General features: G+C 37.9%; 1 protein-coding gene across 1 annotated transcript in view; it reads right to left on the reverse strand.

Moving 5' to 3' along the window:
• The window catches only part of Naalad2 (N-acetylated alpha-linked acidic dipeptidase 2), a 46,865-nt gene that overhangs the window by 24,419 nt on the left and 5,102 nt on the right, over positions 1-17,344 (reverse strand). The window contains exons 5-12 of the mRNA XM_026779286.1: positions 16,056-16,157; positions 14,776-14,901; positions 12,267-12,453; positions 7,167-7,260; positions 6,443-6,541; positions 1,537-1,622; positions 1,111-1,230; positions 926-1,008 (exon numbers count right to left, since the gene is read on the reverse strand). Coding sequence (XP_026635087.1) covers positions 926-1,008; positions 1,111-1,230; positions 1,537-1,622; positions 6,443-6,541; positions 7,167-7,260; positions 12,267-12,453; positions 14,776-14,901; positions 16,056-16,157 — 897 coding nt within the window. The remainder of the gene's footprint in view (positions 1-925; positions 1,009-1,110; positions 1,231-1,536; positions 1,623-6,442; positions 6,542-7,166; positions 7,261-12,266; positions 12,454-14,775; positions 14,902-16,055; positions 16,158-17,344) is intronic.

The following is a 17,344-nucleotide window of genomic DNA, read 5'->3' on the forward strand; positions in this document are numbered from 1 at the left end:
GAAATTCTTTCTAAACTCACTTGTGTTATCAATGCAAATTTACTATCGCAAATCTTAGATTTCTTTGACTTTTATTTTGAATTTCTGAAATTAAAAAAATATATTTATGCACACACATATTATAAAAAGTCAAACATTCTAAAAAGAAATTACTTTGATCAATAATATTTAATCAATCTAAATTAATGCTCTACCTTCGAATTTCATATTTATGGTACCAATATCAAAGTGAAACTTTATGATGTAAATATAAACAACAAAGCTAAGTGATATCAGATAAGTAGCTATATGTGATTTTATATTTTATATTTTCATATTTTATAGTTATATAAAAGGGAATAAGTCAGGAGAAAAATGTTTTGTAAACTATATACAGACATGCATAGAACACATCAACAACATTTATGCTTGTATGTGACAGATGATAGAAAGCAAGCACCACAAAGTGTATCAACAGTATGAAAATGTGTGCTCGCTTTTCACACGTAAGAATTTAGACATTACCAACACAGGAGAACTGGAAAGGAGAAAGACGGTGTGTAGGAGAGGCTCTTTGAGAGGTAAGAGCCTGTAAGAAAGAAAAAAAATAGATAACACTGTGAAATAATAAGCTAAGCTACTTTACTAAATTTACAGAATTATCACTTTATATTTAATAATCAAAGCATATTACTGTTATGAGAGGTAAAAAGATTAACAGCTTGCAGATTCTGATTATTCTGAGTTTACTGACTTTGTTTTCACAATACAAATGCAAAAATATGAAATATTTTTGATAATAAATAGGTTTAGCATAAGAAGTGACTCAGCTGTGCCAAATAGATTTGAGAGTAAAAACAAATTTTATGTCTTATACTCCCTTGAGTCATTCTCTATTAGGTAAGAGAAGCTACACAGTATCACAAGTACCTTCGCTGTTACTTACTTCAGCCCATTCAGTTGAACCCAGCAGCCCGAACTCTTCTGCATCCCAGCTGGCAAAAATGATAGTTCTCCTAGGTCTCCAGCCTGTAATCATGTTAGTAAACATGGTTAAATACACCCACCTACAGGGACAGGAATTTAAGCAAGTCACTTTCTGTCAGCAGCTACCTGAGAAATGCTAGTTACCTCGATCCATCAGTTTTCCAAAACTTTGGGCAATCTCTTGCAAAACAGCAGTCCCCGTGGTAGGGTCAATCCCTCCAAACACCCAGGAGTCACGATGACCTCCCAGAATGACATACCTATCTGGACAAGAATGTGTTCCGAAAGCTTCAGCTTGCACTCATTACAGGCATTAGTCATTTATGTAAGTAAATTAAACTTTCTCCTGCCTGAGCTACCTCACAGCAGACAATCAACAGTGTAAAGGAAAATCTTTTAAAGTGGAAATATCCTTCCCCTGAATTTCACTTTCAAATCAGCCAGAAAAATATGTTATTAACAGAATTTCATCTTTCCTTAATCTTCATTAAAAGAAAATGTCTTTAGATTTTTAATGACTCACTAGGTTCCAGAGACCCTCTGATAGTTCCAATCTTCCTAACGACTCACCAGGTTCCAGAGACCCTCTGATAGTTCCAATCACATTGTAAATCCTTGTGATTCTGTTAATGTTACTGACATGCATTCTAACTTTCCTAGAATTGTAAAAAGAATAAGTTAGTTGAATGAAGCATTGCATTTAGATTTTTTATTTAACATTTTATTGTGGAAAATCTCAAAACTACAGAAAACTATACACTAGGACAGTGAATTCTCATATCTTTGCTACCTCAATAATTGGATTATTTGAAATACTTGTGAAGCATCATTGTAATTTATACCTGTGTATTTAGGTATGTATCTTAACGTCAACTTTAAATACCAATATTTTGTATTTGTCTTCATAGCTGTATTACTCATTCTTACTTTTAACTGAAAATATTCTATTAAATGCCTTAAAGTACTAATATTAAAACTTTGTATTCTCACTACACTGGAGCATCTGTTTTTATAAATCCCTGCATAGCACAGTGATGTCTAAATCAGTAACAGATCACACATATGATAGTATCCCAAAAAGTAGAAAGGAATTAGAAGGATCTATTAACATGGCACCTGCTATGATGCCATCGTATAATGTATTACTTGCGTATTTGTGGTGATACTAATGGGAACAGACATTATATTGCCAGTCATAAATGGAGAGCAATGCAGTTCTGTACAACGCATAGTGCACTTTCATTATTCATTAAAAGTGTGCTCACACTTGCTAAAAAAGAGTTTTCTCTAAGACAGACTACCCTGTTAGGCTAAAGGTAGCCTCATTCCTCTTGTTTACAGAATCCCAATGGCGTCAAGAAGTCACATTCCAGACTTTTTGACTCCCCAGGGAGACCTCGAGACCTCACCCTCTCTGAGGAGTACCTGGGGGAAGGTGGGGGAGGGGAGGGAGAGAGAACTAGGATTGGTATGTAAAATAAAAGGATTGTTTATAACAGATTTTTTTTTTTTTTTTTTTTTTTTTTTTTAGTTTGTTCGAGACAGGGTTTCTCTGTAACTTTGGAGCCTGTCCTGGCACTAGCTCTTGTAGACCAGGCTGGCCTAGAACTAACAGAGATCCACCTGCCTCTGCCTCCCGAGTGCTGGGATTAAAGGCATGCGCCACCACTGCCCGGCATTAACAGATTTTTTTTTTAAGTCCCATTCAATGACTGAGGTATGTGTAAGCACACTCTGGTGTTCCAGCAATGACACATTTCTCAAAACACATCTTCCTGGTAAGGGACACATGATTACAGTAATACTTGCTATTCATTAACTTTTGTCATGACTGAAAGCAGTCTATAAATATATTACTTAAAACTGACCTGAGCACTGACTGAAAAATATTATGAATTCTATTGTTAAATAAGAACTTAGGCCGGGTGATGGCAGAGGCAGGCGGATATCTGTGAGTTCGAGGCCAGCCTGGTCTACAAGAGCTAGTTCCAGGACTGGCTTCAAAGCTACAGAGAAACCCTGTCTCAAAACCCCCCTCACCCCCCCCAAAAAAAAGAATTTAGAATGTTGTGCTAAATGCACAACTACATACTGAAACTTCCCTGGGCCATCCATCCATTTTGATTCTGATTTGGGCTAAATTTTAATATTCCTTCATGATTTTAACCAATTTAAAAGCAAAGGCAAGTTCCGTCAAACTCAGCCAGACTTCCTCCATCTCAAAGGCAATACACACTCTATGAATTCCAGAAGGACATGAACAAATAGTGAGCTTTTTCATGGGAACAGAAAATGAGCCTTTGTTTTTCTCTAGATCAAAAAAGATCTATAATTTGTTATCCATGATGGAAAGAAGGAAACAGCTCCCAAAGCTTGAAGAATGTGAAGTGCATACAGATTCTGTCATCCTCCTAAAATTTTTCTAAATACATAAGTAATCCTAAGAATAATTAATACATAATTCAGCTAAGTGTTCCATCAAGAGCAAAACCAATCAACAAGTGAGGTTTTTAAAATGCATTGAGCAAAAAAATGTATTTTGCTACTGCAAAGTAAACACAAGAAGGAGACTTAATGGTGGAGCCACTAGCTGACAAAAGAAAACCCCAGGTTCAGTTTTAGCAACAAAACACCAGCTGCTACAATGCAGAAACATTTTCAGCATTTTCCTGTAACTAAGAGCTTAAAGTCATGGGGTACTTTGTGTACAGCTAGTGTTCATCGAGTATTTGTCAAATGCATTAACACACTCCTATTGGGAAGAGTAGAAAAGAATCAGCTCCTTTATTACGGTCACCTGTATCTTTTGTTTCATTTCATTATATAACTAGACTGCTTTATGCATCTCTGGAAAGACAGTCTGAATAAACATGCAGAATTATGACAAAACACAATTCACAGTAGAGTCATATTTAGTACACATTCATTTAAGATCGCTCACTACTGTAAAAACAAATTTTCCTGCAATTATGTTCATCTCAGCATTCCTAATAAGCTGATTTGATGTATATATGTGTGTATATGTATCCCTGTACGTATCTTTGAACCAATTTTGCTGTTGTTCTTCAAGACACGGTTTCTTTGTTTTGCTTTGCAGTTTGTCCTAGAACTCGCTCTGTAGACCAGGCTGGCCTCGAACTCACAGAGATCCACCTGCCTCTGCCTCCCAAGAGCTGGGATTTTTTTTTTTTTGGTTTTTCGAGACAGGGTTTCTCTGTGGCTTTGGAGCATGTCCTGGAACTAGGTCTGTAGACCAGGCTGGTCTCGAACTCATAGATATCTGCCTGCCTCTGCCTCCCGAGTGCTGGGATTAAAGGCGTGCGCCACCATCACCCGGCAAGAGCTGGGATTAAAGACATGTGCCACCACCACCCAGCTTCTTTGAACCAATTTTAACACCAGTTCTGGTTCCTTTATTAGCTAACAAGTCTAGTGAATGATAGAATAAATTCTCATTTCATACCTGTCCAACAATTATCACTTTAAATTACTCTTTATCAGTTTTGGAGGTCCTGCTGATATGTACTATGACTTCATCTTGCAATGTGGACAGTTAAAATTCCATTATATTAGCTATCTGTATATCTAGGTTTAATTTTGTTCTATTGTCTTTGTGTTTATTTCTATTTCCATTTTTTGTTAGGAACAAACTATTCTTCGTTGATGCCAGCAATATGAGGAAGTATCTTTATGTCTTGTCATTTGATAGTCTTCCTAAATGGACATATAATTATCAAGACCTCTGTGAGGTGAAAGAGAAGAAAGAATCTCTCAAAGCTTTGCTGTTATTGCTTACTATGTATCAATCCATTTTGAACTCAAATCACAACAACGATGGACAGTGTTGGATAGTCAGACCTACACTCTCTATTTCTTACGCTTTCTGAGTTTAATCTGTTTTTATAATATATGCTTTATTCATGCATTTGTGCATGTGTATGGAAGGGGCAGGGAGGCCAGAGGAGGGAGGAGGGAATTTTAGATCCCTGAAGAGCTGGAGTTAGAGACATGCTGTGAGACAACATAGTCACTGGGAACAGAACACTAGTCCTCTTAACTGCCAAGTCCTCTCCACACCCCTGAGTAAACTCAGAAATTATCAACGCATTTTCTCCATGTCTGTCTAATTCTGCTTGCAAATTAAAAACAAATAAAAGTTATCTTGTGAAACTATGCTATCTTTCTCTCTCCGAAGAATATAAGTAAAATAGGTAATAAATTTTCTAATTGAAGGAACACTGTTCTGATTGAATTATGGTGATTATTAAGCCCTTATGTAACTCAAATTCTAAAATTCCCATAAAAGTAAGAAAACTAAACTTGTTTCAATTTAGCTTTTCTGAAACAAACCAATTCTAACATATTCTGATTATCAAAGTTCACATAGATAGGTAAATTATTAGCAAACAAGACTGACTGAACAATGTGGGTTTAATAAAATCAACAGCTATCTTTATCCTTTCTGGTTTATCAACACTAACATTTCCCTTTCCCCAGTCTTTCCAGTTTATCACATTTCCCACCATGGTCTGTGTTTCTATAATTATGTTGCTTGCCTGCTTTTTCTCAACCCATCAGGCACATATGATCACTCCACTGCAACAGCCCTGTGTTTAAAAACGACACTAACTATATTGGGCAGTGGTGACACATGCCTTTAATCCCAGCATTTAAGAGGGTCTCTGAGTTCAAGGTCAATCTGGTCTTCAGAGCAAATTGCAGTACAGACAGGGCTACACAAAGAAACCATGTCTTGAGTAGAAAAAGACAAGAGCTCCTGAGTAAACGGAGTGAGAGGATCATAGGAGAGGGAAGAAGGGGAGGGGGGAGGAAGGGAAAAGGGAGGGATGCGGAGAAAAATATATAGCACAATAAAAACAAATTTAAAAAGCAGGAAAAACCCAAATATTTTAATTCAATTCAAATATTTACTTAGAAATATGTAACACTGACCATTTTCTTATTTTAACAAATATGGTTTACTCCAAAAAAAAAGAAACTCTGTCGTGAAAAGAAAATAGCAATACTATTTATAATGAAACATTTATTGAGGATTATTGAATTGTTGAACAACATGGTTTCCTCATTTTGACTCCTTTATGCCATGGAGTGAAGGTTAAGTAACCGAGGGCTCCTTTCTCTCGCCCTTTGTCTTCTCTCAGCGGAACTACCATAAATGTCACTAGGAAACCTGCTTTAAAACTTGAGTTGAAAATGGAAGCTAAAAAAGACAACACTGCTTGGAATGTTATAAGCCTAAGCTCAAACATGGTAATATTTCATCTAATAATACAATGTCACCACTGAATAATTCAGTAGTTAATTCTGTAAGTCCTTCCGAGTTGATATAAAATGATCAGTTGCTCACTGGTGACCAGGAAAACAGGAAAAGCATACTTTACCTGGCAGAGCATTAGCCTGACATTTTTCTGTTGAAAGCAAACCTTTTCAGGCTTTTAAAGATTCACAACGTTACCTGGAATATTTGCTTCCTGTAAAGCCAGGCCCGATATTGTAACTGACATTTAGAGTTCCCTTCCAGCTGTTGTCTGGGGCAGCAGTTCCTCCCAAGTTTCTGCCAAGAGCACATGAAACAACACAAAGATTGATCTTGAGGAAATCACAAGATTGGGTATGATTGTGCAGAGTAGAACTATTTACACAGAGGCCTAACCTCATGGAGCTCTCACTCTGGAAAGAGTCATAGCCTAGACAAATTAGTAACGTGCAACGTGTTACTATTAAAGGTGAAGGGAAAAAATAAAATCTGGAGGACAGATGCGTGGCAACAGCCTCTTCACATTTGACATAGTTGGAGAAGCAGGAAACTGAGGCTATTCGAAAGCAGGAACATTCATGACAGTGTTAAGAAACAACTAATTTTAAAAGCAGCTACTAACCCCATTGGGGGCACCTATAAAAGGGAATTAAGTTACTGTGGTACAAATATTTAGGAAATGGTAGTTGGGAAACAGGCAATAAAATACAGAAAACAATACCAGCAAGTATTAGCTCAATGATCGTTGTACTGGAGACAGAGATCTCACCTGGGACACAAGAAGCAGCACTATTCTCATTTTACAGGTGAGGACACTAAATCAGACAGCAAGGACTCAGCTGTTTTTAACATAACTGACTTATAGAGCAGAAAATGGACAATATAGGGCAAGACACACTCATCTCCAACTAAATGACTATACCGTAATAGTATCTCGGCATCATTATATCCTATTGGATGTACGGGTATACTCGGAATTCCTACTCCTTCTTCAACTTGAAGTCTGAAGGTATACTCTGCAAAGATCAAGTATATAAGTGAAAACCATTGAAGAATACAAGCAAAGACAATGATATGATGGAATTTCTTGTAATATCAATACAGATTTGCTATATTTTGGCAATTAAAATAAAATTAAAGGTTACCAAAAGGTCAAATTGTATTATTTAAACTGGCCTATTTGAGTCAGCAGTAAAAAGTTAAGTCATTTATATTTTAAAGTAAAATCAAATCATAGAATTTATAGATTTCAAACTAAACACTTGAAATGATTTTCTTATACTTTTTAATATCTTATTTGCCCAAAAGATATTATGAATTACTATTATAGAAATTCCAGCAAACTATATGCTTGGAAATGTGTCTATATGTCTAACGTCACATATAATGGATAAAAAATAGAAAACTTATGAGATAGTGATTGAGGAATAATTACATTTACCCAAATAATAAGACAAAGTTTTCTTCAAAGCATGATTTGGAAGTACTGTCAGACTGATAATCTCCTCAGGTCTGGCTATCACGCAGGATGGATTAAAATGGAAACCCTCATGCCATATCTGAACCAACTTAAAAATGATAAGACATATAAAACAACAGCTCAAATATCTCTTTCTTATTACTTATTTTTATAATTGCCTATTGAAACAAAAAGTCTAACCATATTGTTCCACTAAATGCAAAAATCATACGAAGTATATTTTTTTTTGACAAAAGTGGGATTAATTTTATTGGAATTAGAAATCAATATTGAAGAGAATATTTCCAAAGTTCTTGAGTATCTAAAAACCAAACAATGATTTTCTGCTAACTCACAAAAAAGCAGGTAGGCTGCCTGCAGACCTTCTCTTCTCTCTCTGGTCCCCCAGTTCGAATACCAGCTCTAAAGAACACCCTTGGCAGCCCCTCCTCCCATCTCCCGTGGATCCCACAGATCTTCTAACCTTCCTCCCCCTACTTGTTGTTTTGCCCCAGACCCCAACCCCAGTGAGCACTCCCTGCTAATGGCCCTCTTCTCTTAGGGTGACAAATAGACTGAAGGCAAGCCCACATCTGTGCTGCTGCTCCCAAGATACGCCCTAGTACCAGTATCATCCCCAGCTCCATAGCAGGAAACCTGCTGTAGTTTTCCTTTCCCCTCTGACCCCACTTCATCCCTAACCCTCCTTCCCCCAGCAAATCCGAGTATCCCAACTTCCAACACCAGCAAGCATTTGGTGGGAACACAGCAACCTAGTAGAGCAAGGGAACAGGCCACAGCTCCAGTCCACATGACCATGTTAATTCACAGGCCATGCCTGTAGGTTCCCTTCAGATCTCTAATCTCTCTGTTCCACCAGTCCCACCCTCAGCTCTACAGCAGAACACAGTTGGCAGTGTCCTCCCACCCCTAACACTCTGCCCACTCCCATCTCCAGTGGATCTCACAGATCTTTCCCCTTCTAACATTCCTCCTCCCACCCCCACAGATCCCAACCCAGCAGACAGCCCTGCTAACTTAGGGGCCCCTCCTACCAGGAAAAGAAGGCTGGAGGCAGACTCACACCTCTCCTACTGCTCCTGAGTTCTAATCCCCCCATTTTCATCCCAAGCTTTCTATAGTGAAATCTTCTATGACCTCCCTTTCCTGTTTGACTCCATCTCCAAGGAATAACAAAGACCTTCTCTTCCAACCTTACTTCCCCTGCCTTGTCCCAGTATTCCAGCCTACAACACCAGCAGGCTATCTCTGAGAACACATCAGCTGGATGAGACAGGCAACACTCAGTCAACACACTCTGAAAATCCAGAGAGAAAATTGAAATCAAGGCTTAAAACCAAAACAAAACAAATCCAGAAATCAGCACCTAGGTCTATAATCAACCCAAACCCAGATGCTTAGATGGCAGCATTAAAACAGAATCAATAACAGCAAGGGCAATATGTTTCCACCACAGCCCAGCTATCCTACTTGAATATTCCAATACAGCTGAAACACAAGAAAAATACCTTAAAACCAACTATATAAAAATGATAAAATTCCTTAAAAATGGAAATTAATAAATCCAGGAAAACAAACAGTGTGAGGAAATGAATAAATCACTTAATGAAATCCAAGAAAGCACATAGTTAAAGGAAACAAATAAAACTAAGACCAGAAAAGTGGAAGTAGAATCAATATAGAAAACTTAAGATGAAGGAATTCTGGAAATAAAAATTTTAGAAATTTAAACAGTAACTACAGAGGGAAGCTTCACCAAGAGAATATAAGAGATGGAAGAGAGTTTCAGGCATTGAAGATACTATAGAAAAAAATGAATACATCAGTCAAAGACAAAGTTAAATCTAAAAATTTCCTGATACAAAACATCCAGAAAATCTGGGACACTATGAAAAGTCCAAACCTAAGAATAATAGGGATTAGAAGAAGCTCTCTATCTCAAAGGCCCAGAAAATGTCTTCAACAAAATCATAAAATAAATTTCCCTAATCTCAAGAAGGAGATGCATACAAAGGTACAGGAAGCTTACAGAACACCAAATAAGTTGGACCAAAGAAGAAAGTTCCCCCAACCACATAAAAATCAAGACACTAATCGTACAGCACACACAAAAAAATTATTAAACACCACAAGGGAAAACAGCCAAGTAACACATAAAGGCAGACCTATTAGAATTACGCCCAAGTTCTCAGTAGAGACTCTAAAAGCCAGAAGATCCTAACCCTTGCAGACTCTAAGAGACCAGTCCTGCATACTATACCAGCAAAACTTTCAATCACCATAGATGGAGAAATCAAATATTATAGATATTCCATGATAGAGCCAAATCCAGCATGAAAGAACGTACTAGATGGAAAAATCCTAACCACCAATGTTAACTACACCCATGAAAATGCAGGAAATAGTCTTAGATCAGTAAAAACAGAAGAAGGAAAGCTCACACACATGACAACCACCATCACAATCAACAACAAAATAATAGAAGTCAACACTCACTGATCATTGATATCTCTCAATATCAATGGTCTCAATTCCCCAATGAAAAGACACAGACCAACAGAATGGATGCAAATCTTTCTGCTGCATCCAGAAAATACACATTAACAACAAGGATAAACAGCACATTAGGGTAAAGGGTTGGAAAAGAATTTTCTAAGCAAATAGATCTAACAAGAAAGCTGGTGTAGCCATTTTAATATCTAAGAAAATAGACTTTAAACCAAATGTAATAAAAAGAGACAGGGAAGGACACTACATATCGTTACCTTAGTTAGGGTTTCTATTGCTGTGAAGTGTAAACAGAGGAGCTTTTTTTTTGTCCCAACCATCTGGTCCCAAATAAACACAGATACGTTTATATTAATTACAGAATGTTTGGCCTATAGTTCAGACTTATTTCTAATTAACTCTTACAACTTAAATTAACCCATTTCTGTTCATCTACATTTTGCCACATGACTTCATGGTTTTACCTGTTTTCTAGCATTTTGCTTCCCCGGCAGCTGGCTCATCTCTCACTCTCTGAACTCTTCTTTTTCCCTGTCTCTCCATTTGGCTTTCCTGTCTGGCTTTATTCTGCCTTGTTACAGGCCAAAACAACTTCTTTATTAACCAGTGAAAGCAACGCATATTCACAGTGTACAGAAGGAACACTCCACAGCAGTGAAGAGACACCATGACCACAAAAACTCTTACAAAGAAAAGCACTAAATTGGGGCTGGCTTACAGTTTACAGTGGTTTGAAAGAAAATAACCCCCAAAGGGAGTGGCACTATTAGGAGACCTGGCCTTGTTGGAGGAAGTATATTACTGTAGGGGCAGGCTTTGAGGTTTCTTTTGCTCAAGCTTAAAGTGTCAGTGTGACACTCAGTGGATTTCCTGCTGCATTCTGATAAAGATATAGCCAGGACCACATCTACCTGCAGGTCACCATGTTCCCTGTCATGATGATAATGAACTGAACATCTGAAACTGTAAGAGAGTCACCCCAATTAAATGTTTTCTTTATAAGAGTTTTCATGGTCAGAGTGCCTCTTCACAGCAATACAAACCTTAATTAAGACACAGTTTCAGAGGTATAGTCCATTATCATCATGGCGGGAATGTGGCAGTACGCAGGCAGACATGGTGTTGGAAAAGGAGCTGAGAGTTCGACATCTTGATCAATAGGCAGCAGGAGTCTGTGTATCACACTGGGTGTAGCTTGAGTGCGTGAGACCTCAAAGCCTGCCTCCACAGGGCTAGGACACACTTCCTCCAATAAACGCATACCTACTCCAACAAGGCCACACCACCTGATAGCACCACTCCCTAAGGGCCAAACATTCAAATGTGTCTATGGGGGCCATTCCTATTTAAACCACCACATTCTACTCCCTGATCCCAAAGCAATACAACTAAAATTTTTTCTGAAAGAGAAGACTGTCCAGTCTCTCCATATCTACTCATAATCATCAATATTTTAGCTAGAGCAATAAGACAGCTGAAAAAGATTAAGGGGATACAAATTGAAAAACAGGAAATCAAAGAATCATAATTTGAAGATGATATGATAGCATATATCAGTGACCCTAAAAATTCCACCACGGAGATCCTACAAAGAAACTGAGAAAGAAATCAGGGAAACAATACCTTGCACAATAGGCTCAAATAATAAAAATACAATAGCCTAAAATAATAAAAAAAATATTACCAAGCAAGTGAAAGCTTCATGTCTTTGAAGAAAGAAATTGAAGATACCAGAAGATGGAAAGATCTCCCCCACTCATGGGTCAGTAGGATTAACATAGAGAAGATGCCCATCCTATCAAGGGCAATCTACAGATTCAGTGCAATCCTCGTCAAAATTCCAAGATGATTCTTTACAGACCTTGGTAATACAATTCTCAACTTCATATTGAAAAAACAAAAAAACCCAGAACAGAGAAAGTACTTATTTCTGAGCAGTCAGGATCCCAAAAGACATACAGTGCTTGTTTTTATACACTTAGAACAGCAAGGAGTACTTCACAAAAGTGATCAACTAACAGATTTGCTTATAACCTTTAGCTGGATAGCCTGGCGTAAGCGGGTCACCTGCCCCATTCAGGTTTAAGACATTTCCTCTCTGTGCTGCAGTTCCGGGAAGGTTCCATCCTTTGGGATATGGCTGTACCTCGGGGGCACAGTAGTCAGCTGGATCAGAGTACAGGACGATTCCCAAGGCTCCGGCTAGCATGGCATTTTTCACCTGCAAGAGCAATGTGCAACACGATGCAGGAATGCAAAGGACTGTCTTACTCCTGCAAAAGTCATTTAAAAACTGCTTTTTGAAGCTGTTGTTATGTGCTTGTTATCTTTGCTTCCAAACTAATCGCCTTCATGGTAAACTTAACAAATGGTCATTTATCTTACAAAATCCTAACTATCTCTTTTAGGAACTGTTTCTGTCATGCCCAAACCTGCAAAATTAGTCTCCTTTTCTTTGTACTTATTTTATATATTTCTATCATAGGACAGTTTATGATAAATTAAAATATCTTTCTAGTATTTGTCTACCCTACTAAAATAAGAGGGTTAACGAGAATGTGAATGATGCTATACTCTTAGCCAACTACCCACAAAAATCTTGCACATCACCGAGTAAGCACTTAAATACTTACATATCCAAACAGATTGTGAACGCTATGTAAAATAGTCATAGTGTGTTTTTTCAAAAGGAACTTCATAAGCATCTAACCATCTGGATTAAATTTGATAAGAATAGAAAACTTTATTCTGTGAGATAACTAATAACTGAATTGTTTTGTTTTTGTTTTACAAGACAGGGTTTCTCTGTGTAACAGCCCTATCTGTTCTGGAACTAACTCTTGTATACCAGGCTGGCCTCGAACTCACAGAGATCCGCCTGCCTCTGCTTTCAAAGTGCTGGGATTAAAGGCGTGCACCACCACTGCCTGGCTGAGATAACTGAATTCTTAATAATCAGAAATGTTGCAGCAAAAAGTAGGTATTCTCTTTTTTGGCTCTTTTGTATGTATTACAATGTTAAAAAAGCACTCAGCTTTGTCAACATCTCAACTTCCTGGAAAGAAAATTAAAAAAGAACATTGATTATACATACACACACGCACCACACACATATAAGCACACTTAATTTTTATGAATGTATATCACAAAAATTGGATGCAAATGTTTGAAGTATATATGGAATGTTAACAATGGAATTCTTTATAGTAGGAACATACTGAAGCCTGGCTAAGGAAAGTATCTGTCAACAGGAGAATGATTAAATATATTATCAATTCTGAAAAATACTATGTTCCTATGTAAATGAATGAGGGACTTAATAAATAGTCATATAGAATTTACTAGTATCAATTTGCTACTGAGATGCTCTCTCCAGTGCAGACTAGGATATTATGAAGAACTCTATGATGTTGGTGCTATTAGCACTCATATCCAGCTCAAGAGGACACTGGGAAGAGAGAGTAGGTGACAGTGAAAAGATCTAAAGATTCAGTCAGTGCCCAGACTAGTACTGACCCAAGTATGTGGAGCCAGGATCCCAGTCCCTTAACTGCTTCTATATTGTACAGCTCTTAGTGTATTACCGTAGGTATGCATAGGAATAGCTGAGTGGGAACAGGGTTACAGGACACACAGTGTGTCATGGCCTCTTTAAAATCTAATCGTAATAATTGCATAAAGAGTACATATACTCAGATTTAGAACTCAAAGAATTAAATTGGGAAGGGGTGACCCCAAATTGAATACGTCTGGTGATGTGAGATTTCCCTCTGTATGCTGTGATTACCATTGATAAGTAAAGGAACTGCTTTGGGCTTATAGTAGAGCTATAGGGGAACAGAGTTAGTGGGGGAAACTAAGCTGAATCCTGGGAGAAAGGAGGCAGAGTCACGAGAAGCCATGTAGCCCCGCCGTAGCCATGTAACGCCAGAACTTTAGCTGGTAAGGCATAGCCACGTGGTGATACACAGATAATAGAAATGTGTTAAATTAATATGAAAGTGTTAGTCAATAAGAAGCAAGAGCTAATGGGCCAAGCAGTGATTTAATTAATACAGTTTCTGTGTGATTATTTCAGTTCTGGGCAGCCGAAACAAATAAGTAGTCTCCTTCCAACAGTCTAGAAAAAAGTTGGGTAATACAGAGGAAAGGTTCCTTTAATTGATAGAAATTTCATTCTATTGATCTTTAAAAAGCAAATGCTACTTTTGTAACAAAAATAATGTCCTTTCCAGAATTAAAATGTTACACCAGGCAGTGGTGGGACATGTTTGTAATCCCAGCACATGGGAGGTAGAGACAGGCAGATCTCTGTGAGTTTCAGGTCAGCCTGGTCTACAAAGTGAGTTCCAGGACAGTCAGAGCTACATAGTGAGTCCCTGTCTCAAATAAGAAAAGACATGTAAAGTTATATAAAATAAAGTTTTCTCTGTGTACCCATGAGAACAAAGTTAAGAGCAATTTTAGAGAGCGAATATAATTGAGCATTTATATTTGTAGGATCCAACCTCCCCCTTTCCCTCTAGAAAAAGGAATACCCTACTTTATTTCCTCGAAAGATCTTCCCATATCTTGCAATAACAATCTTCCCAGTACAGGTGATGTTCATCTCTCTTTCTAGCTTGAAGAAGTCTTCAGTGCGAGCATAGTTGACATAGACAAGCTCTCCCTACACGAAAAGGGAAAGATAAGTATGCTACTGCCTTCAAGACAAAATTGAAATAATTTGTTCTTCAAAAGTCTATTGACAGTTTTCTTTCCTTATTTGGAACCCAACAACACCATTTTAATATTTCATAAACTTCTTTATGGAGCGGAAACATTTTAAATAGTTATTCTCCAGAAGAAAATATCAGTAGGAAACAGTCAATCCAATTTCAATAAACCCAACTATGTTTAATTTTTATTGTCTATCTTTTTCCATCTTTTTTCTTTTATTGAAGATACTTTTTAAATACAATATGTTCTGATAATGGTTTCCCCTCCTCTTATTCCTTCCAGATCTTCCCCATCTCCTTTCCCATCAGGATCCACACCCTTTCTGTTTCTCCTTAGAAAACAAACAAGTATCTAAGGAATGATAATAAAGTAAAATGAGATAAAACAAAAACAAACAAATCAGAATAGGATGAAATAATCAAAAGAGAACAAGAACAAAAGAAAAATCATAAGAAATGCATATAAATGCAGACACTTGTATTTATACACACCGGAATTCAATAAACACACACTAGAAGCCATAATATACATCCAAAAGACTTGTAAGATTAAAAAAAAAACCTGACTTAAAATTATGAGAAGAGCCTCCAAAGATGCTATTGGGTTTATTTTGTGTTGAGCATATACTGCTGGGCATGGGAGCCAACCCTAAAGAGTAGCTTGTTTCCCCAGTGAGACTTCCATGGAGAAAACCAATTTTTCATTTGTAAGCTATCAATTGGAAATAGCTTTTGAAATCCCAAATATATTTAATTTCCAACCACAACAGTATTTTAAGAATATCTGTAGTATGAACTACAAAGCCAGGTGGATAAAAATAATTTAAAAATCACATTGTAAAGAGTGAGGAAAGCTGCTGGAAGCACCTACTGAGAGCGCAGTTGGAGGTTTACTGTTCTGCAGAGTGCGGACTCTTAGTGCTCTTTCATTTGGTTCTTCTTTGTTATTAAAAAATCATTCTGGTTTTGGAAGGTGCTCATAGTACTGAACATGAAACCATGACTACACCAATATGTAGTCTGCAGGTGAGGTCCCCTAGGTGGTGTTTCTCTACACTGGCTTTCACAGAACAAAAAAAGGTGTAAAGGTGTGCACATTTTTTACCTCTGGCATGCCCTGGGCTGAAAAGGCATTATAGGGCGGTACGATGTTTGTAACATTCTCATATCCATCTGGTGGTGGTTCAAGGTATGAAGTTTTAAAAATCTAGCAAGAATTCAAACATGTCAAGTTACAGAGAATAATCCCACATCATTATCAGGCATGGTCTGTCTTGCCCCCTAAGTTATACTTAGATAAGGTTTTATAATTAAACAGATAAATCCTGCTGACAACAACGAATAAGTTTTACATCATCTTCAAAGTAATAGTCCTAAGTGATTAAATGTTCTCTTATTAAGTGTAGAAGCAGGTTTCAAAGGTGGCGGCATTCATGGGCTGGGGTGTAGTTTGGTGGTAGAATACTTGTGTAGCATGTTGAATTCCATCCTCAGCACTGCTTAAAAGTAAGCGAGCGCCGGGCGGTGGTGGCACACGCCTTTAATCCCAGCACTCGGGAGGCAGAGGCAGGCGGATCTCTGTGAGTTCGAGACCAGCCTGGTCTACAAGAGCTAGTTCCAGGACAGGCTCCAAAACCACAGAGAAACCCTGTCTCGAAAAAACAAAAACAAAAACAAAAAAAAAAAAAAAAAAGTAAGCGAGCAAAAGAAATGCTACCGGTGGTGGTGCTTTTGTGATTTCCTCCTTTGCCTTTCTGTTTGCTTCTCTTGCAAAGGCCTTTTCTTTCACCATCAATTAAATGGTTACCATATTCTACCCCTATACCACTTCTTGGTAATTTCCTGTTCTTTCCAGTGCAATTTCACTATTAAGATTGTGCCAACGAGTAACAGACTTCTGGGGTCAGCTTTTATACATTCCTGTATTTAAGAGCCAGGTGATTATTTAGCTTTGATCTTCAAACTCAACCTATTAAAATTTGCTTTTATCTTCTACCATGCTTACAACTCTACATCTCCCACCTGTGAACTGTCTCACTAAGTAAGCCACCTGCACCAGGCAGTTGGGTGTGGAGAGTCAGTTATCCTGATTATTCATGTGCTTCTTCCTTGCTCAGGTCAGCCGTGAACTGTGTTGCTAACCCACTCCTGATTGCTTATCAGATTCATCCTTCACCTTTATTTCTGCAAGTAGCCTAATTCAGGGCTTCGCATTTAACTTGAACTATTATGTTACCGTTGTAACTTTGACTCTTTGCCTAGTCTAGATGTGCTGTGCAAGAGCCCTCCCTAACGGCCGGGCGGTGGCGCACGCCTTTAATCCCAGCACTCGGGAGGCAGAGGTAGGCGGATCTCTGTGAGTTCGAGACCAGCCTGGTCTACAAGAGCTAGTTC

This window comes from Microtus ochrogaster, chromosome 5 (assembly GCF_000317375.1).
Source record: "Microtus ochrogaster isolate Prairie Vole_2 chromosome 5, MicOch1.0, whole genome shotgun sequence".
Lineage (NCBI taxonomy): Eukaryota > Metazoa > Chordata > Mammalia > Rodentia > Cricetidae > Microtus > Microtus ochrogaster.